General features: G+C 47.9%; 1 protein-coding gene and 1 pseudogene across 2 annotated transcripts in view; one reads left to right on the plus strand and one right to left on the minus strand.

The window, feature by feature from the left end:
• The window catches only part of Cacna1b (calcium voltage-gated channel subunit alpha1 B), a 185,102-nt gene that overhangs the window by 148,036 nt on the left and 14,256 nt on the right, over window positions 1–22,810 (minus strand). For both annotated transcript variants that reach the window (XM_058585864.1, XM_058585863.1), the window contains exon 4: window positions 2,184–2,275. In XM_058585864.1, the coding sequence (XP_058441847.1) occupies window positions 2,184–2,275 (92 nt within the window). The remainder of the gene's footprint in view (window positions 1–2,183; window positions 2,276–22,810) is intronic.
• Window positions 2,621–4,713, plus strand: LOC124107517 (interleukin-21-like; annotated as a pseudogene).

The raw sequence follows: 22,810 nt of genomic DNA on the forward strand, positions 1-22,810 counted from the left end.
AGAGCCATGGCCTCAAAGTAGGGGACACAATAGGGAAGGCTGTGAGAGTGAGGACTCATATGGGGCAGAGTGTGACCTCCTAGGGAGAGGCGGACTGAGCAGTGTCTCAAAGGGGGAGTAACAGAATGAAGAGGTGTCAGAGTTTGAAGTCCAAGAATCCAGGAAAGAACAGGAATCCTCAGAAGGGAAAGCAAAGAAAGGTGGGAGGGAAAGCAGAGGACCCTGGGAGGGAAGAGCAGGGGATCCTGGGAGTTGAGAAGAGGGCATCCTGGGAGGGAAGAGCAGGGTCTCCTGAGAGGGAAGAGCAGGAATCCTCAGAAGGAAAAGCAAAGGAAGGTGGGAGGTAAAGCAGAGGACCCTGGGAGGGAAGAGCAGGGGATCCTGGGAGTTAAGAACAGGGCATCCTGGGAGGGAAGATCAGGGGCTACTGACAGGGAAGAGCAGGAATCCTCAGAAGGGAAAGCAAAGAAAAGTGGGAGGTAAAGTAGAGGACCCTGGGAGGGAAGAGCAGGGGATCCTGGGAGGGAAGAGCAGGGGACCCTGGGAGGGAAGAGCAGGGGACCCTGGGAGGGAAGAGCAGGGGATCCTGGGAGGTAAAGCAGAGGACCCTGGGAGGGAAGAGCAGGGGATCCTGGGAGTTAAGAACAGGGCATCCTGGGAGGGAAGAGCAGGGGCTACTGACAGGGAAGAGCAGGAATCCTCAGAAGGGAAAGCAAAGAAAAGTGGGAGGTAAAGCAGAGGACCCTGGGAGGGAAGAGCAGGGGATCCTGGGAGGGAAGAGCAGGGGCTACTGACAGGGAAGAGCAGGAATCCTCAGAAGGGAAAGCAAAGAAAAGTGGGAGGTAAAGTAGAGGACCCTGGGAGGGAAGAGCAGGGGACCCTGGGAGGGAAGAGCAGGGGACCCTGGGAGGGAAGAGCAGGGGATCCTGGGAGTTAAGAACAGGGCATCCTGGGAGGGAAGAGCAGGGGCTACTGACAGGGAAGAGCAGGAATCCTCAGAAGAAAAATCAAAGAAAGGTGGGAGGTAAAAGCAGAGGATCCTGGGAGGAAAGAGCAGGGGATCTTGAGAAGAAGAACAGAAATCCTAAGAAGGAAGAACAAAGAACGCTGGGAGCTAAGAGCAGGGACTCCTGGGAGGGAAGAGCAGAGACTTCTTAGAAGGCACAGCGGGGGATCCTAGGGGAAAGTACAGGGAATCATGGGAAGGAATCACAGGGCATCCTGCAAAAGCAGTAAGGAAGTCCTTAATTGTCCAGATTCTTTATGGAGAATGGGGAAGATCCACTCTCCTCCAAAAATGAGAAGTGTGTTTCTACTGGCTGTAGGGTGTGATTGAATTCAGGCCAGAAAAATAAGCAGAGAAGGCTGTAACCCCATGATCTCTCACTCTTCCAGCATGGCCCTGAGTATGGGCCAGGGGCCGTGCCTATTCAGTGTAGAACAGGGAGCTATCCAAAGATCTTTCTGCAGTGGCCCTAGGAAGACACAGAACTAGGTCCCTGCCCACCCAGGCTCCTAGGTAAACCTAAAGCCAAGCTTCCACTAGACTGGGGAATAGAGGCCAGGGTGGCCACTGGCTCACCAGTTCCCCTGGCCACCCTGCCCATGTTTGTCTCCTTCATGGCCCAAACCAGGAGCATATATCATGTCCAGTCTCAGTCCCCCAAGGCCTAGTCAGGCTCATCTAACGCAGGAGGCCCTTTGCAGCCTTTGAATATTTTCCCACACATTCTGTGCCATCCCTGGTCAAGCTTTCTTCTGTTCTTCAACCCCACAAAATGAAGCAGGACTAAAAACAACTCTCTTTGTGGGTAGGAACAAAGCTTCCATCTAGGGAAGCCAAGTCAGAGCACAGTAACAGGGTCCCTCTCTGTCATTTTGTAGAGAATAGCCTGGAAAATGCCTGTTCCTCTCTTCCTCCTGCCTGTTTCCCTGGGGTCAGAAATGGCAAGCTCAGGGGCTTGGTGTTTAGCTAAGTGGCAAAGAGAGAATGTGCTTACCATGCTCAAGGCTCTGAGTTCAATCCCCATCACCAAAAGGGTCGGGGAGCAGGGCAAGCTCAGAGTCACAAGGCCCTACAGCCACAGTCAGGGACTTAACTGTGGCCATGGCTGTGGTGAGAAGGAAGGGAGGAGGTTGGTGTTCCAGGTAGGCTTGGGCCTGACTGTCTTAGCTGGACTCACTTGGAATCCCCGATACCAGCTTCAGAGGCCTCAGCACGCGCACAGCCCTCAGTGTTCGCAGGTCGAAGTCAGTTCCAGCTGTGGCAAGGATCCTGGCAGGAAAAAGCAGAAGGAAACGGAAAGGGTTTCCACATTGAGTCTGGGAGGAAACATACTCCTCCTACTACCTGTGTCCTTTCTCCCAAGGGCAGTGATAGATTCATGCCCCGTGTTCCCCACTGTCCAACCACAGGCCAGTATGGGGCCAGGGGCTCACCTGGAATCCCAAGCCATCACCAGATATGCTGGCAATGACTTCCACCTGCATTACCAGCCCTCCAGTTCAGAGGCACTGTGAATGGACACTCAGCCACTGGCCTGGCAGTGAACCTGTCTTCCAACTGAGTCCAAGCCTACACTATGCACAAACCAACCCCAGCTGTACTTCAGACAATCCCATGAAAGGCAGCAGTGAGTGGGGCTGGAGTACAGTGGAGCCTGAGGGACTCCTGGACCAGCACCACATACCACCCTTCTTCACCCTATCTCGGAAGAACAGGGAAAGCGGAAGGTGGGAGTCAAGGATTCAGAGATCTCAGAAAGACCCTTGTGGAAAGAAACATATTTGTTTTAAAAATAAGTCAGTGGAAAATAAGAAAATAAGTCAATGGCAGAGCAGCAAGGGCTATATTCAAAGTAAGAAGTGAACCACTGTTACACTCACACCCAGAGAAGACAGTATCTAACAAAGATTTCCAGGCTAAAGGGAGAGCTTTTCCTCTCCCTGAAGCATGATGAATAAATAGGTAGCTTTACTGACAACCTGTCAGTCACACTGAAGTGAAGAGGAGGTATGCTCCTGATCTACTGTTGTACTTAGGAAATCCAGTCCTGGCAACGTGGAGAGGATAATTCTGTCTGATAGTCTTCTTCCTGGGGATAGGGGCCCATGAATCAAGTTCCCAAGGGCAAGATCATTGCCTCATGATTAGAATGCGTCACCTTACAGACATTGTTGACCAGTTGAAAAGTTATATGGATGATTTGGACCCTGAATTCCCACCAACTCCACAAGATGTAAAGGGGCACTGTGAGCAATCAGCTTTTTCAAGTTTTCAGAAGGACCAACTAAAGTCAGCAAATGCAGGAGACAACAGAATCAATGTATTAATCAAAAAGCTGAAGAGGAGGGGCCGGGATTGTGGCACAACAGTAGAGCGCTCACCTAGCACATGCGAGGCGCTGGGTCCGATCCTCAGCACCACATAAAAATACATAAATAAAATAAAGGTATTGGGTCCAATTACAACTAAAAAATAAATTAAAAAACTGAAGAGGAAACTACCTTCTACAAATGTAACAAGAGAATAGGAACATACTACAATATACACTTCTTGTGATTCTTCTGAAATCACTTCTCCAAAAGATGATTCATCAGCATCTTTCCTAGATACACAGGAGATAGATTCCTAAAGATCTGACTTGAAGATGAATGCTACGTTACATACTCTAACAACAGTCAAACTCACTTCTTGGTATTCCAAGTGCAGAAGAATAATCTATTAGTGATGGAAAAAAGACCTCAGATAAGTCTACAAAGTTCAGATTATTTCCCCAAAATTATTATGCAATACTTCAGTTCAATCCACATGCTGTTTGGTCAATTCAGAAACTTTTCACTCAACTGGAATCTGATTTCCTAGGTCATTGGTTTGTATGGCTTCTGCAATTTTTACTTTGTCTTACTGCCCAACCATGATATTCCTGGACTGATGGAGAAGGCTAAAATTTTAACCAAAAAAATCCTGTTTGAGAATTTATTGATCTTATGTTATTGATCAATGACAATTACCACAAGAATGAGATTTATTATGATCATAACTTAAGAGGTGTATACTTTCATCCAAGCTGAAAATGGGAGAAGCACAGGATCAAAATGAAAAGTTGACATCTTTATTATTTTGAGAAAATGAAAATTGAGTATCTTTTTTAAAGAAAAATAAAAACTATTGTAGAGTAATGTCAGCAAGATGGCCAGAGTTGCCTGGTACCCCACACAAAAAGGGACCACAGTATAAACAACTACCTCTGACTGGAGTGACTGAAGAAGGGTACTGGCAAACAGCAGGAAGTGGCACATTCTGTGGAGCACAAAAAACAGGCACCATCAGGAGGAGAGTGACTCAATCTCCCCACACCGTCTCCCCAACTCAGACCTGTCTTGCCACCAAGACAACTGCTCCTTACAGAGAAAAGGGAAATTAGAGGCCCTAAGGGTCCCCACTACACTACAGATTCCAAGAGTCCCCATTGCCACAGGCCCCAAAGGTAATCAGACTACTGTAGACACAAATGGTCCCCACTTCTGGAGACCCTAACAGCTCCCACACTGCTTCAGACCCCAAGAATGTCAACTACTGGAGACCGTAAAGGCTTCCATGCTGCTACAGACCCCAAAGGTCACCATGCTTCTGAAGACCCCATAGTTATCATACTGATGCAGATGACTATAAAGGAGACCGCTACGACCCTCACAGGCTTTGCAGTTTGAAGAGTTTCTCCACACATGGCTGCATTGTCAGGGGAGAAGCCCACATCGTCTACCCTTCATCCCTCTCCATGATATTAGAAGTGACAGCTCAACACCACCTTGAAACCAGACACACTGTTAGAAAGTCTGAGGCCTAGCTATCATGGCATGTCTTCATTCCTGAGGTTCCAATTTTACTCCATCATGCTCACACAGCTGGCTGCTGTACCTCCAAACTGCTCATGGCTTTAGCCTAGCAGAAAGGCTGAGACTTGGTTTCCAAATCCATGCAGCACCCCATCCCCAGGGAGATTTGCACAAAAAGGATGATGATGCACAGCCAGTGGCCCAGCACACCTACACATATCTACCTGGCCTGACAGACAAACAGTACCTTCATGCCAGAAGAGAGCCCATCATACAACCATCCAGAATACACCCAAGGCTGGCCCAATAGCCAGCCAGGCAGCAACCCTATCCGCCCATTGAGCCTGCTGCATAGCCAGTCATCCCATAATAGGAGGAGGAGGAGGGGGAGGAGGGGGAGGAGGAGGAGGAGGTTATTTAACAACAACAAAAAAATAGCTGAAATATTACCAAGTCTTGGGAAAGATATAGACATCAGGTCCAGGAAGCTCAAAGAATCCTAATTAAACTCAACCCAAAGAGATCCTCTGCGATTCACATTAATATTAATATTAAACTGTCAAATATCAAAGACAGAATTCTAAAAGTAATGAGAAAAAAAAAGATCAAATCACATCTGATTATCTCAACAGATGCAGAAAAAGCATATGAACAAATTCAACACCCCTTCCCAATTAGACTAACAGATTTCTCAGCAGAAACTCTATAAGACAGGAGAAGATGGGATGATGGATTCAGAGTTCTGAAAGGAAAATACTTGAGCCTAGAATAGTATACCTAGCAAAGCTATTCTTCAGAAATGAAGGAGAAGTAAAGTTTCTCAGATAAACAAAAACTGAGGGAGTTCAACACCAGCAGACTAACCTGACAAGAAATGCGTAAAGAAGCCTATGTTTAGAAGCAGAAGAAACATGACTACCACCATGAAAACACACGAAGTATAGAACTCACTGACAGAATTGAAACAAAAGATAAAGAGAAGATAATCAAATTTTATCACTAAGAAAATCACTAAACCACAAAGATTAATAATAAGAGGAAGAAACAAAGACTATACAAAACAATAAGAAAACAATTGACATAATAACAGGAGTTGAATGTTACCTGTTAATAATAACCACAAATTTAAAAGGATTAAATTCCCCAATTAACAGATGAATGGATTAAAAAACACCCAATTCTATGTTGCCTACAAGGAACTCACATCATCAGTAAAGACACAAATAGACCAAAAGTGAAGAGATGGAAGAAGATATTCCATGCAAACAAATTAAAAGGGAACAGGAGGAGCTACACCTGAATTAGACAAAACAAACTGACAGACTGTATAAAAGCAAAGAAGGCCATTGTGTAATGATAAAATGATCAATTCAGCAAGAAGATATAACAGTTGTAAATATATTAACACCAACACTGTGCCAACCTAATATACAAAGTGAATATTAGATCTAAAGGAGACAGAGATTCCAATACAATAATACTTGGGGACCTCAATGCCCCATTTTGATCAATGGACACATCATCCAGGCAGAAAAACCAACAAAAAATATTTGAGTTAAACTACGATACGGATCAAATGGACCCTAACAGATATTTCTAGAACACTTCATCCAACAGCTGCAAAAATACACATTCTTCTCATCATTGCATGCAATATTCTCCAGGGCAGACAATGTGTTAGGTTGTCAAAATCATATCATGTATCTTCTCTGACCACAATGGAATAAAATTACAATCAACAATGGAAAAACTGTGGTAATTATACAGATATACAGAATTAAACAATATGGTCCTGAACAACGAATGAATCATGAAGAAGTTAAAGGGGAAGTTTAAAGTCTCTTAAAACAAATGAAAATGGAAACATAACAAAATCCATGGTATATAGCAAAAGCACTACTGAGGGAAATCAGTGGCCATAAATACATACAACAGAAAGATATCAAAGAAACAACACAACAATGTGACACAAAGAACTTAAGAGCGAGAACAAATCAAACCTAAAATTAGTAGAAAGAAACAATAAAGATCAGAGCAGAAATGAATTGAGACTAAAAAAAATCACACAAAATAATCAATGAAATAAAAGATTATGGGTTTAAAAAAAAAGCAACAAATCCTTACTTAGACTAAGAAAAAAAGGAAAGAAGGCTTGTGGGGGGTGGTCGTGCTGAATGACTAGCATTTTCCTTCCTGTGATTGGTAGAGGCTCTGTCGGTCACTTTCGTAGTGATCTGGTCACCTTCGTAGTGGCCCTAGACACTGCCCAATCCTTGAAGTAGAAGAATGTGTCTTCATGCATAGGCGTGCCTTCCTGCAGCCCCATGGATTGAGCTAGAGCTACGCTCACCTGTTCCTTTCTGATACTACCCCTTTGCCCTGTTTGGGATAGAATGTTCCAAATGGAAACGCCCTTTGTGTGTCCCCTTCTCTTGCTCTGCCTTTGGGTGTGGCCTTCCTAGATGTCAGTCAACCTGCTGACAGCAGTCATCCCGGAGCAAGACTCCTCAGCCCCCTGACACCTGCCCCCTTGCCTCATTTGAATGGCTTCTCCTCAATAAAAGGGTTGGCAGGTTCCGGCTCTTTCTGCAGACCCTTAAGGTCAGAGGAGCCATCACAGGACCCCCAAAGAAAAAGGTATCTCAGTCTTTTGTGTGGTTATTGCCTGCAGCCCTGTTCCCCTCGAGTGACCCTGAGGGATTTTGTCATGAGGAACGCAACAAAGACTCACTCAGAAAAAGATCAGGGAAAGGAGACATTAGAATTGATACCACAGAAATACAAAAGATTGTTAGAGACTACTATAAACAACCATAACCAAAAAAAATGGAAAACCTAGAAGTGGATAAATTCCTGAACACATATAACTGACCAAGAAAGAACCATGAAGAAACAAAATCTAAAATATCAATAATGATTAATCAATAATAAAAAGACTCCCAACAAAGAAAAACCCACTTCTGGATGGCTGCATTGCTGAATACTACCAAAGTTTAAGGAACTAGCACAAATTCTTCTCAAGCTGTTTCCAAAAACTGAAAGAAAGGGGGAAATTCCTCCAAACATTCTGTGAAACCAGCATTATCCTGATACAAAAATCAGACAAGGATGGGTGTTGTGGCACACATCTGTAATTCCAGCATCTTAGGAGGTTGAGACAGGAGCCTCGCAAATTCAAGGCCAGCCTCAACTTAAAAAGGCCCTAAGCAACATAGTGAAACTGTCCCAAATTTTTTAAAAAATAAAAATGTCTGGGGATGTAGCTCAGTGGTAAAGTGCCCCTAAGGAACAAAGGAATGAAAAAAGGAAGGAAGGAAGGGAAAGAGGGAAAGACAACCCTAATAAACCAGATAGTGATACAAGAAATGAAAATCATAGATCAAAATCCCTGATGAACATAAATGCAAAAATTCTCAATGAAATACTAGCAAATCAAATCCAACAACACATGAAAAATATTAAACACCATGATCAAGTGGGATTTAGCTCAGGAATGCAAGGATGGTTCACATATATGAATCAATAACAATTATATAACACAAAAACATAATACAAGACAAAAACCATATGATCATCTCAACAGATGCAGAAAAAGCATTTGATAAATTCAACATCCCTTCTTGATAAAAATTCAGCAAATCAGGGATGGCAGGAACATACCTCGACACAAAGTCACATATAACAAACCCACAGCTAACATCATCCTGAACAGGGTAAAGTTGAAAGCATTTTTCCTAAGATTCAGAACAAGACAAGGATGCCCATTTCCACCATTCTTATTCAACACAATCCTGGAAGTCCCCCTCAGAGCAATCAGGGAAGAGACAGAAATAAAGGGCATCCAAGTTAGAAAGGAGAAATCAAGCTATCCTTGTTGGCAGAAGGCTTAAATACTGAGAGAGGAAACCAGCCCCAATCAGATTTCAAAGAAGAAGATCCAAGATGGAGGGGAGGAAAATGGACAGGAATATCCTGATGAAACAGAACCACCACAGTCGAGGACTCCCAGTCAGAGGGCACGGAGGACCTAGAACCAAGACTCAAACGACTGAGGATTGATCCAGAGATGTCAGACCTGATTCCACAGTCAAGAAGAACTCTCAAAGGAAGAGGGGAAAGAAGACGGCCCAGAGAGACCCAATGATGAAGCTATCCCCACGGAAACAGCTAAAGAATCTGACGCTGCAGGCTGAGCAAATGATTCACAGCAGGAAAAGTGAGATCTCCAACGAGGATGCTTGCTGCAGTGTTAGCTCTATTGAGCTTAAGGTAAGCCTCTTGTGACTTTCTCTTGCTCTCCTTTTGGGGAGCCTGAGGCCGAGAGCCGGGGGAGCCATTCTGAAGCTTGTGTAAAGGTTCGTTCAAGGTATGTGACAAGAACCCATAAATATCAGGAGGGAGGACCAGAACGGTGGTATGTCCCAGAGCCATGTCCTCTAATGACATTTGTGCCTGAGAGGAACTGGGATGCTCATCTGGGAGAAGAAGCCAAAAGGAGAGCTAAGAAATCTGTCTTTGAACTCAACAGTTGTTGTTTGGAAAAAATGAGATTTATTCCCGGTGGCTGGAAGGGTCTAACTAGGGAGCAGTAACTACAGAGAGCAAGATTCTGGCTCAAAATAAAGAGGAATTTCTAACTAAAGAAAGAAGCATTGTTAGCACTGAGGGCTTGGAATGCAGCATTTTTCTTTTTTGTAGTTGTAGATGGACAGAATGCCTTTATTTTATTTGTTTATTTTTATGTGGTGCTGAGGATCAAACCCAGGGCCTCACACATGACAAGTACTCTGCCGCTGAGCTACAGACCCAGCCCAGGAACAAACTTATTGAGGTGAAATAACTCTACAGAGAGAACAATGAAAAAAAAAAAAAAAAAAAAAACAACTGATGCAAGACATTGAAGAGAACACTAAAAAACTGGAAAGACATCCCAGTTTCATGGATTGAAATAATTAATATTTTTAAATATCCATACTACCCAAAGTAATCTACAGATTCAACACAATCTCCATCAAAATATCAATGATATTCTTCACAGAAATAGAAAAAAAATTCTAAAATCCATATGGTATCACAAAAGACCTAAAATAGCCAAAGCAATTCTCAGCAAACTGAAAACTGGAAGCATCATAATGACAATCAGCTTTTCATTATTGTGACCAAAATGCCTGACAAGAACAAATTAGAGGAAGTTTTTTTTTTTTAATATTTTTTAGTTGTTGATGGACCTTTATTTTTTATTTATTTATATGCAGTGCTGAGAATCGAACCCAGTGCCTCACACATGCTAGGCAAGTGCTCTACCACTGAGACCCAACCTCAGCCCCTAGAGGAAGAAAAGTTTGTTTTGAGAGGTTTCCTAGGTTCCGTTCAGAGTCAGCCAATGCCACGGCCTGAGGTGAGGCAGACATGGTGGAAGGGCATGGCAGAGAACAGCTGTCTGCTCACAGCAGCCAAGAAGCAGAGAACAAGAGTCATTGTCAAGGGCATACCCCCAGCAACCACGTCCTCATCCCTTCCCCACCTGCCCACAGTTACTACTCAGAAGGTCACGCAAATCATAAATCCTTCAAATGAATCAATCTACTGATGAGGTTACAGTCCAAAAAGTACTCATTCCTAAAAACCCCACCTCTGAGCCTTGCTGTACTAGGGACCATGCTTTTAAAATATGAGCTTTTCAGAGAACATGTACAGTCCAGACCATCACAGTCATAATACCTGATTCCAAAACATACTGTAAAAGTTTAGCAACCAGAACAGCATGGTACTGGGATAAACCAGTACCCAGACCTGGGAGACAGCATGAAGAGCTGAGAATTCAAAAAACTTGGAGCCAGTTGGGGGTTTTGTTTTGTTTTGTTTTGTTTTAAATAAAGGCACCAAGAATATAAACTGGACATAGGACCGACTCTTCAGTAAGTGGGTGCTAGGAAAACTGTATATTAATATATAGAAGAAGGGAAATAGACTCCTATCTCTAACCACATACAAAAATCAACCCAAAATGGATCCAAAACTTAAAAGTAAGAACCGAAACTATTAAACTACCAGAATAAAACAAGGAAGTGCCTCAGGATATTGGTCTAGACAAAGCACCAGCAACAAATGCAAAACCTGACAATGGGATTATATCAAACCAAAAAGCACCCGCACACCAAGGGAACAGCCAACAGGGCTGAGAGGCGCCTGCAGAATGGAAGACTGACCCGCCAACCACTCACCCAACAGGGGGTTGATTTCCAGAATATGTAAGGAACTCAAGCAATATGTAAAAATCCAATTTTAAAATGGGCAACTGATCTGAATAGACAAAGGAAGATAGGCAAATACCCAATAAGACTATGCAAGAATTCTCAACATTACTGATCACCAAGGGGATGCACATCAAATCCACAGTGAGATATCATCTCACCCCAGTAGAAAGGCTATTTTCCAAAAAGACAAATGACACATGTCAGTGAGAATGTGGACAGGGGGCTCTATACACTGCTGGTAGGAGCATAAATTAGTTCAGCCACTAGAGAAGTAGTATGGAGGCTTCTCAAAAAATCAGAAATAGAACCATCATCTGATCCAGCACCCACTCCTGAGCACATATGCCAAGGAAAGGAAGTCCGTAAGTCGAAGAGAAATCTGCTCTCATGTGCTGACTGCAGCAAGGTTCACCAGCACCAAGATATGTTGCCATTCGAGGTGTTCTTCCACAGATGAATGGGTAAAGAAAGTGTGAGATGAACACAGTGGGAATATTATTCAGCCATAAAGAATGAAGTCCTGCCTTCTCTGGCAACACAGATAAGCATGGAGGACATTATGTGGGGCACAATAAGTCAGATGCAGAAAGACCCATACTGCATGTTCTCATTTAAATGTGCAAGGAAAGAACAGATGACTGGTTCCCAGAGGTTGGGAAGGGTGGGATGGGGAGCTGGAGAGGATGGCCAATGGGTATAGGGAGCAGCTGGCAGGAGGGATGAGCAATACCCTTTAGCACTGTGGAGTAGCCATGGTTGGCATCAATTACACATCCTCAATACCTAGGATTCTGAATGTTCCCACCCAAAGAAATCACAGATGTCGGCAGTAACAGTCACCCTGTTACACTGAGCTGATCGTCACACACTGAACACGTGCACTAAAACTTCACCCTGCCCCCCATAAACATGCAGGTACTGTGTTCAATAAAATTATGTTTTTAAAGGAAAAACCACCCGGTCTGTGGCATGAAACCACACTGCCTCGTCTGCACCTTGAGGACCCACGTCTCCTCCTGTTGGGGAGCGCTTCCAGTCCTCTGTGAGTCCTTCCATCCGAGTGTTGTCCTCGGCCTCCCCACAAGGGCACTGTGTGCTTTCCCCAGATGAGCGCATGTGCCCCCATTCACCCGAGTGCCTGTGAAGTCTCCCTCTTGCCCACCCAAATGCCATGTCCAGCTCCAGTCAGAGGCCAGCACTCTCCGGCCTTCCTGAGGCTCAGTCTCAGCCAGCTCTGCCTCCTCCATCAGACTCAAGACCGGGGTCCCGGCTCCCCACACACAGGAGCACCCAGCGGCCATGACTGCACTGTGTGCCTGCTGCTCCCCGAGCACTTCTTTCACCCACACCTGGAGATCCCGGGATACCTCGCATGCACAAAGCCCTGGGTTCTTCCATCCCCAGCACCACAAAAAAAAAAAAAAAAAAAGCAACAAAAGAACTATTTAGCTTATTTTAAAATATTAAAACATGTATCTTCTTTTTAAGTTCAGAGTTGTTACACTGCAGGGACCCAAGCTCTTTGGGTTCTAGCTCCCAGTTTTGGTCCTGTCACCACAGACCCCTGCCTGGGCTAGCCATCTGCCGTGGCCTGCCCTGAGCCACTCTCCCCACAGCCAGTGCAGCTTCCCTGCTGGCTCTGCCTCCCAGGGCCCAGGGTCTTGGTGAAGGAGTATGTGCCGTGCAGTGAGACACAGAACTCAGCAGAAAGCTGGGCGAACAACACGAGCCCTGCGACAGAAGCCAATTTAGAAAGGGCAAAGGACTCAAATAGACATTTTCCCAAAGATAAACAAACAGCCAATAAGCACATGAAAAGATGCTCAGTACCATCCATCATTAGGAAAATAAAAATCCAAACCACAACGAAATAGCACCATACGGCCACCAAAAGGCTGCTAGGAAATATAAGCAAGAAACCTGTGTGAGGGAGGCCTGAGCCTAAGCACCTCCATTTTACAACTCCAGTTTGGAACCTGCATCTCACCAGGCGCCTACGGAGCCCTCCAGGATGGCCCTCAGGCACAGACAAGTCACTTCTCCCACCCCGACAGGCCCAGAGTAAGTCTCTGGCATGCTGACCTCCCCCACAAGAGGGAAAGGCCAAAGATCAGGGTGGGGACCCCCAGACCAGATGTTTTAACCCCAGGGTAAATGATGTCACTGAGGGACTCCGGTGGCAGCTGATAAGGACTGAAAGGGGGGATCAAAAGCTCCAAAATTTGGTATAAATGGAGCAAATGAACAGACTTTCAGCCAGCCGACAATGACACCCTCATGCTGAGAGCCTGGTGAGGACCTGGACTGACGTCCCAACACTCGTCATCGTTTGCTGATCCTCTGCGTGGTCCTCTCCGCTCCAACTCCACAGCAGCCTCTGGACCCTGGTGAGAGCAGCAACTTCTCCCTACGACCCCCTCCTCAGCCAGCCGCCTGCTGCGTCCCAGGAGAAGCCTGCCTTGGCTCCTGACCTGATCACCTCCGTCTGAGTGAGTGGGCATCTGTGGACTTAGAGCCTAAGGCTGGAGACTTTAGACCTGGCACTTGAGTTTGGCATACAGAGGGAATGTCTGTCATTAGGCTGTCATGATTAAGTGTGTTTGCAGGCTTAGAATTAATTAATCTAGGATTGTTTGCTGTGAATTGTTTAATCTAGAATTATTTGCTGTGAATTGATTATGTCCATTGGAGTGCCCAGCATTAAGGATTGTTGTTTTCTGGGGGTTGTGGCTTAGTGGTAGAGCACTTGCCTCGCATGTGTGAGGCACTGGGTTTGAATCTCAGCACCACATAAAAATAAAGGTCCAGCAACAACTCATAAAATATATTTAAAAAAAAAAGAAGAACCTATAGAGTGAAATTGTATTGAGTGATTAAAGCATTGACTTTGGCAGAAGCACATGGACATTCTTTATTTCTTCCTCTGGACTGCATGAGTCGTACCTTTTGCCCATCGTGACATGCTGAAAAGGTGGAGTATGAGGCTCTGGGTAGCGGCTTCTGGGAGACCAAGCAAAGGGGCCACATGATCCAGCAATGCCACTTCTGGGCACACACCCGGAAGACCTGGACACGGGATTCAAACAGATGCCCATACCCCACTTCACTGCAGCACCACTCACAACAGCCACAAGAGGGAGCCCACCCAAACCTCCCTCCACAAGCAAGTGGTCTTACAGCGGCTGTCAGGAGGACCGGAGCCAGCACTGCACTTGCTACAGCCTTAGACAGGATCCTGTGTCACAGAATCCAGACACTGAGGAACAAATGCTGTCAGACACACTGACAGGAGGTTCCTGGGGAGGCAGATTCACAGTCAGAAAGCAGATCAGAGGCCAAGAGAGGTGGAGGTGGCTGTGGAGTTGCTAATGGGTGCAGAATTTCTCTGTGGAATAATGAAAGATTGGGAATCACACTGCAAATGTAATTAATGCCCTGAATTGTACACTTAGAGTTATTTAAGTGGCAAATTTCATGATATGCGTGTTCTGCCATATTTTTTAAAAAATTGATAACAAAAAAAAAGTAGCTTGTACACTTTAAATGGAAAATTTGTATGGGGTATGAATTATAACCCCACAGATCTTTTAAAAAGTCTCATAGAGTCCTGGGGAACTTGACAAGTTCTTCATTAGATCCAAATGGAAGAGCAGAAGGCCAAGAACTGTCAACTCAGCCTGTGGGGTTCACAGCACAGCAGGTGGCAGGAATCCCAGGGGCAGCACCGCAGGGTGCAGGCAGGCAGGGCTGAGTTGGGCTGAGCCCTGGGAGCCCCACGTGCGCGACAGAGCAGCCCCTGTCCAAAGCAGGAGGGCAGCATCCACACAGCCCTGTCACCTCAGGCCTAAGTGAGAGGCAAACCAGGAAACTGGAGAAGACACAGGAACATCACTAGTGCTGTGTGGCAGGCGGCTGTCCAAGGGAGACGTCAAAATCCCACGCTGAGGGCTGGGGACACAGCTCAGTTGGCAGAGTTCATGCCTCATGTGCACAAGACCCCGGGTTCAATCCCCAGCACCACACACACACACACACACACACACACACACACACACACACTGTAAAGTAATGGGCTGATAAATCTGACTACAATGAAATTTATACCACAAAAACATCACAAGAAAAATTAAAAGAAAAGCATACCTGCGATGCAGGTAACCGAAAAGGACTGGTTTCCTTGGTACATAAAGAATTCCTACAGGAGCTGTGGCTCAGCGGCAGGGCGCTCGCCTAGCATGTGCGAGGCGCTGGGTTCGATCCTCAGCACCACATAAAAATAAATAAATAAAGTACTGTGTTCATCTACAACTAAAAATAAATATTTAAAAAAAGAATTCCTACAAATTTACATGAAAATCATGAAAAGAACTTCTCAGAAAAATCAACAATCACAAGAGGAAAGACGATGTTCAAAACCACTGCAAGTCAGGTAGATTCAAACTAAGATGATGGGTGCTGGGGCTCAGGGGCAGGGCCCTTGCCTAGCATGTGTGAGGCCCTGGGTTCGATCCTCAGCACCACATATAAACAAATACAGCACTACATAAACAAATAAATAAATAAAGGTCCATCAATAACTAATAATAAAAAAAAAAAACTAAGATGATGGAGAGATGCCACTTCACACACCTGGGGCAGGCGAAGCCTACTGGGGGACAACAGCCTCAGCCAAGGCCAGTGGGTTCTGAATGAGCAGCCTTGTGGTCAGGATCCCCTTCTCGCCCAAGCGAGGGAGGTGTGCACCCATGCTCATAGCAGTCCCTGTACAATGAAAACCAGAAACAGCCCACCGCCTTCACAAGGAGAAAGGGAAGCTGACTGTGGAATGAGCACACAACTGCATTATTATTCTACCACTGAAAAGGACCAGCACGCAAACTTAAATAGACCTACAGATATTAACAAAGAAAAATGTCCCAGACAATGTGGAGGGTCAAAGGGCAAGGCATGAAATAACTATCCATGTGTAAGCCACTCAAGGGCTGGGGTGTGGCTCAGTGGTAGAGTACTCGCCTGGCATGCATGAGGCACTGGGTTCGATCCCCAGAACCACATGAATGTAAAATAAAGATACTGTGTCCACCTAAAACTAATAAATAAGTTTTTTTTAAAAAAAATTTTAAAAACACTCAAACAACCTGTATTGGGACTTTTTGTTTGTTTGCTTTTGTTCTTTGTGGTTCTGGAGACTGGACCCAGGAACAGTCGACCACTGCGCTGCACCCCCCCAGCCCTTTCTGAATTTTATTTTGATCCAGGGTCTTGCTAAGCTACTTGGGATCCTCCTGCCTCCGGGAACTGCGTGCTGGGGAACACTATTCTTTGTGGATACAGAGGCTCAGAGGTACAGAGTACAGGTGACCACCCACCCACACACTTGCACTGAAACGATCAACACAGATCAGGATAGTGGCTGTGCCCAAAAGCAAAAACGAAGGAAAAAGAAAAGACCCTGACTGGGGGTCTACACTCAGAAGACTCCAACCACATGTGTGATGTCCCTTCTCCAAGAAAAAACGCCACAGCTAACTGCCAAGGGGCAGGCATGCTAGAACAACAAGTGGGCACACGGTCAGCAACATCGAGGCCATGGAAAACTCAGGGTTCCTACATTCTTCCTCAGAAGAGAGGGAGACCTTAGAGGGAGACGCATGCTCTTCCCCAGCATGCGGAGGTCCACCAGATGTCAGCCACTCACTGATGCCCCGAGCAGCAAGACGGGAAAGACACAAACTTCCTACGGCGCGAAGGGTGCATGAGGCAGGAAAGCAACTTTTCCCTTTAAATAAAGGGTTCCAACGCCACACCTCAGCCACATCTTCCCAGGGAGCCCCCGAGTAGGCGGGCTGCAGACAGAGCAGTCCCGTGGGCCGTGGGCAGGGGTCTTCTGGAGATGAGGTGAACGCTCTGAAACCAGACTGCGAGGAACGTTCAGAACACCACTGAATCACACCCTACAGAAGGGTGGGGACTTCACCTCCATATGCTGCTGTGAGGGGGAACAGGCAAACCAAGTTCTACATCTTGTATGGGGCGCACAGCTCCTCTTGCCCCCAGAACCACCACCCGCGTACACAACGCAACAGCAGGACGTGTGGACGGGCCCAGGGCGTGGGAACACTCAGCACAGTGCGGGACATGCACACAGAGCGTGAAAGGAGGCAGGGCCTAGAAGGGCTGTCCCCACAGCAGGGGCAGAAGGGCCCTGAACACACTCCACGCGACCTGTGCACCTGAACCCGTAGCACCTGCGCTAGTCCAGCACTGGCCAGGAGGTCAACCTGCCCTTCAGTGCCCAACGGTACAGCAGTGTCCGGGACATCACAACTGGCCTACATCCCAGGTCCCCCCACCTCGTCCCTCACACCTGGTCACACCCACAGGGCCACCCATGGCTGAAGACACCAAGAGCTGCCAGTGACTGCCGCCCCAGGCACTAGCAGGGGGCAACCTAGCCTGCCCCGCACCCCCACCCTGCCCCAGCCATGCCTGGAGGAGCCCACAGAGCTGCCCTGACCAGCATCCCCAGGCCCAGGAACACGGCCCTGGAGCTGGCTGGGGGCAGCCCTCAGACCCCAAAATGAAGAGGCCATGAAGCCACCTCCCTAGGCACACGAGGGCTCATGGAGTCCCCATGCTGGTCCCTCAGGGAAAGGGCAACCCCCACTTCATGGGGACTGGAAGCACCCTCCGGGCCAGGCCAGCAGCTCTACCTCAAGGGTCTCCTCTGTCAAACAATGGCGAGGGAGTGAGCCAGGGTGACATGTATCTCCACAGCCAGGACAGTCAGAGCTATCTGCCACCCGAGCAGAGTCACTCATCCCCTCTGACGCTCAAAACATCACAGTTAGAACAATCGCTTACAAGAAGAGTCTGGAGGGCAGGTACAACATCGGCCCTTGGGTCACTGAGACTCCTGCAGTGGGGACTTGGGCCCAGTCCCCTGGTCCTGTTGGGGGCTGAGGCAAGAGATATCTCAGGGGGCTGCTCAACCCCTTCAGGAGTTTAAGGCCCTGTCCTGTCAAGATCAGGAGACTGGGACGATGACACTCCACCCTGGGCTCGGTGGGTCAGCCCAGAGGAACCCAAGCCCTGGGCTGGAGACCAGGAACCTGAGGCCCAGGTCACACATTCGAGGCCAAGCCTGAAGGGGACAGTGCCTGGTCTGCCTGCAGGCCCTGCCCCTCACTTCCCACACGGAGGTAGCAATAGGTACTCTGCAGCCTACAGTGAGGCTTCCGTAAGACACCACTGTGCCAGAGGTACCTGGGGACAGGAGTGCCAGCACTGGCATCCCTGCAACCTGCTGTCACCTGCGGGGCCAGGGGACAGGAGGCATCTGGGGCTGCTCCATGGTCAGGGTGCACACACTGTGTGCAAGGGATGCTCTCAGGGCCTGGGAGGCAGCTCATCGAGTGACGGCTGCACAGAACTGCTTTGTCCTGGACTCCAGGTGCCAGCTCTCACTCAGGAGGCTGCTTGTCACAGGGACAGCACAGAGACAGTCGTGGCTCGGCCAAAGATACTGCAGCCGTCCAGCCCAATCCCCACACCAAAGACCCAAAGCTCCTGGGCCCCCACTCTGCACTAAAGGCTCCAGACCCAGAAGCCCTCAGACAGGACAGAGGAAGGGATCCCGCCTGGCTTGTGCAGACCCCTGATGGTGGTCAACCAGGCCTCCCAGCACCTCAGACATTGGTACTATTGCACTGTGTTCTCAGGACACTGATGTGCTGGGCTGGGCTCTCAACCCAGGATAGGTGAAGCCAGGCAAGGACTGGTCAGTGACCGAAAAGGCCCCAGTGCCCCCGGCTGACATACATCACAGAAAGCCACTGTCCCTGACCAGAGCCCAGGAAAGGCTCCAGTCACAAGTTGTCACCTTCCACTCCCCGAGGAGGTGATGCAGGACAGAGTGAGACCCAGGTGGGCCGGTGTCCTCCAGGCCCTTTACCAGCTCCTCAGGGCCCTGGTCAGAGACCCCACAAGTTTGATGCTATGGCCCCTCATGCTGACCCTCGACCCCTGGGAGCACATGGCCCCAGGAGGAATCATGTCCTTGAGCTGGCGGGGTGCTATGTCCAGTTCAGAGGGCAACTCTTTGGCCCAGCACAGTGCAGCTCTGACCAGCGCAGTCGCTGTGCACCGGACACTCCCCGCAGTGGAGCAGGCGCAGGAGGGAGGTGACAGGCAGCTGCCTCAGACCTTCCCTGGTTTCTGTGCTCTGCCACACATGTGCTGGGCTGGGCAAGGGCTCCACACTGAGCTGCACCCCTCACCCCTGGGTCAACTTTATTCTTCCCACATCCCTAGGGACCAGGGTCTCTAATGGTTAGGGTCAGGGACTCTGGTCCAGGCTAGCCAGAATCCCCACTCTGCTTCCTTCTGTTTGCATGGCCTTGGACAAATGTCTGAGCCTCTCTCCTCCCAGTCTGTGAAATGGGGTGTCACCTCCACCCTGTAGGAATGAGAAGCCCCATCAACGCTGTACCTTAAGAGCCAAGTTCAGAGTGGCCCAGCTAAAACAGAAGGGTTCAATAGGATCCAGAGACTCTGAAACAATGTGCAAAGGTCCAAGCTTCAATAAAACATCACGCATCCTTCAGAACACTGGGAAGAGCTCAACCCAAATGAAAAAGGACAACGGCAGATGATCCCAAACACAGAAAGCAGAAGAGAAGACAGAAAGTCCACCAGCGAAGCAGAGGGCATGAGAGGAGAGCCGCAAGCCTACCCTGAAGTGTATGACCAAGCAGGCGGGCTACTCAGCAGACCAGGGACCTTCCAGAAGGAAAGCAGAGCAGCAGAACCCAGCCAGCACGCAGACTTGATGGCCAAAGAGCCCCAAGTCAGCCTCAGGCAGTAGCCACCTTAAGAAGGCGTGTGGATCCCAAGGACCAGCCACAAGAGTCCAAGCAAACTGCATGACAGTCCAACTTCCAAAGGTGACAAGGAACAAACCTAGAAAGCAGACGGAGAAACACGCATCCCTGGGGAGAGCAGTCCAGTCGACAGTGGACCCCTCACCTCAAACCAGGGCGGAAGGAAGGGGCGCTGGAGGGAACTGCCGCAGACCCCGAGCAGGGAGGGGTGGCTCCAGAGCTCCATGCTACAGACCTGCCCTAAAGAAATTCCTGGACAGAGAGGATAAGGGAATCGCTGACCACAGGGCAGAAAGAGCACAAAGGAGCAGAAGCTGCACCAGGCACCAGCCACCTCCTCCGGAGTGTCCTGAGGAGGTCGACAGCACACTGTGGTGTGTTCTCCGTGTGCAGGAGACACCTGGGACGGTCGGATGGTGGGAGAGGACAGCCTCACGGGGAGACCAGGTAGATTTGGTATATATGATGCAATACTTAGGCAACCACCAAAAACTATCAACAATGTGCTCAAAAATGCTATAGAGGGATGGGGCTAGGCTGCAGAGCAGTCGCCTAGCACCTGTGAGGCACTGGGTTCAGTCCTCAGCACCACATAAAAATAAACAAATGAAGATATTGTGTCAAACTACTACTAAAAAAAATGTTAAATGCTATAGATAAATCCAAATGAATTCCAAACTATGCTCAAGTAAACCAAAGGAAGGAAGAAAAAAGAAACCAGAAAAATGAAAGACAGATCAAACTGAAAATAAAAAAATTAAATATTAGGCTTAATTCCTAATATGTTAGAATTATAGCCAAAAAAAAGCAAAAAAAAAAAAAATTGGCATAGTAGACTAAAAAAGATCATCCAGTTATATTGGCTATCAAACACTCACTTTAAATACAAAGATAGGCAAGTTGAACATAAAAAGAGAGAAAAAGACACATTATGCAAATATCACTCAAAGAAAAGTATTAGGGACTGTATTTACATCAGATAAAGCAGATTTGGGATCAAATAAAATGCCCAGAGACAGAGGAAAATACATGAATGAAATCTACTAAGAAGGGGGCTGGGGATGTGGCTCAAGCGGTGGCGCGCTCGCCTGGCATGCGTGCGGCCCGGGTTCGATCCTCAGCACCACTTACAAACAAAGATGTTGTGTCCGCCGAAAACTGAAAAATAAATATTAAAAAATATTCTCTCTCTCTCCCTCTCTCTCTCTATCACACACTCTCTCTTTAAAAAAAAGAAAAGAAAAAGAAAAAAAAGAAATCTACTAAGAAGATCTAGTGATATTTTTTTTTTTTGGGGGGGGGGGTAACCAGGGATTGAACCCTGGGGCGCTTAACCACAGAGCCACATGCCCAGCTCTTTTTTATATGTTACTTAGAGACAGAGTCTTGCTAAGCTGCTTAGGGCCTTGCTGAATTGCTAAGATTAGCTTTGTACTTGTGATCTTCCTGCCTCAGCCTCCTGAGCCACTGGGATCGTAGGTGTGGGTTACCACGCCCAGCCAAGACCTAGTAATTCTAAACATGTATCTTAGTCCATTTGTGTTGCTATAACAAAATACCTGAACAAGTGCCTCAGAACAAATACCGAGGCTGGCACTAACAAGTTATCATGATATTTGTTTCTTACAGTTCTGGAGACTGGGAAGTCCAGGGTCACAGTGTCAGCCGGTTCCCTGTCTAGGGACGCGAGGCCCCAGTCTGTGCTCTCAAGGCAGCACCCTGCCGCCCCATCCTCCAGACAGGAGAAAGGTATGTCCCCAAAGAGCCAAAAAGATGGAGAGCAGAGACCCTGGCAGCTCTCTCAGCCTGGCTCTAGGGCACAAGCCCACCCATGGAGGCACGAGGCAGTCACCCGTGAAGGCCCGTCCCTCAAGCACTGGAGACTGAGGTTGAAGGGAAAGAGGGACATGCTCTGGCCAGAGCAGGGACCACAACTGAGGTTGAAAAGAATGAGGGACATGTCCTGGCAGGGACCATGACAAGCAGCCTCCAGTCAGAGTCGGGGACATTGACACCTTCTTCCCAACAACCAGGGGAGAGACGCAGCAAGGCAGAGAAGACCCTGTAAACCCTTCCACAACAGGAACTGATGCGAGCAGAGTGCACATTCTCTCCAAGCATCCACCACACAGGTCCAGGTAAACCACACCCCGGGCCTGGAATCACACTGAGTGTGTTCTCTGACCACATGGAATCCCACTGAAAATGGATCCCAAAAAGGTACAGGGGCCAGGGACAGAGGTGCATGCCCATGGTCCCAGCAATGTGGATGGCAAGTGGAAGACAGCCTGAGCAACTTGACACCCTGGAATAAAAAATAAAACGGACAGGAGATGTAGCTCAGTGGTAAAGCATCCCTCAGTTAGGGAGGAAGGGAGGGAGGGAGGAAAGAGGGAGGGAGGAAAGAGGGAGGGAGGAAAGAGGGAGGGAGGATCTGATGTCCTGCCCATCTGGGGTCAATACCACCCCCCAACACTACTCCCAGAGCAAGGGTCTGAGACACAGGTGTGGGCAGAGCAAAGCAGGGACTCTTACCCTCAAGTGCCACTGATAGCCTCAGTGCTACTGTGTGGCTTCACGTGCCACTGAAGACCCCACCCTGAGGGCTGTGCTAAGCCCCCCACCTGTGCCAGGGACGGACAACCAAGCCAGGACAACAGCACGTCTGCTCCCATGTGGCTCACTCGGTGCTGAAGCCCACTGAGACCAGCTGCTCAGAACACAGCAGCCCACTGACCACGCGCCTGGCCACGCGGGAGCCTGACACACGTGCACAAGACGAGCATTGTTCTCACACCCAGATGCAGCAGCCACACTGCCGCCTGGGGGCAA

This window comes from Marmota monax, unplaced genomic scaffold, assembly GCF_021218885.2.
Source record: "Marmota monax isolate L192 unplaced genomic scaffold, Marmota_monax_Labrador192_F-V1.1 WCK01_AAM20220418_F8-fsc00167, whole genome shotgun sequence".
In the NCBI taxonomy this organism is placed as follows: domain Eukaryota; kingdom Metazoa; phylum Chordata; class Mammalia; order Rodentia; family Sciuridae; genus Marmota; species Marmota monax.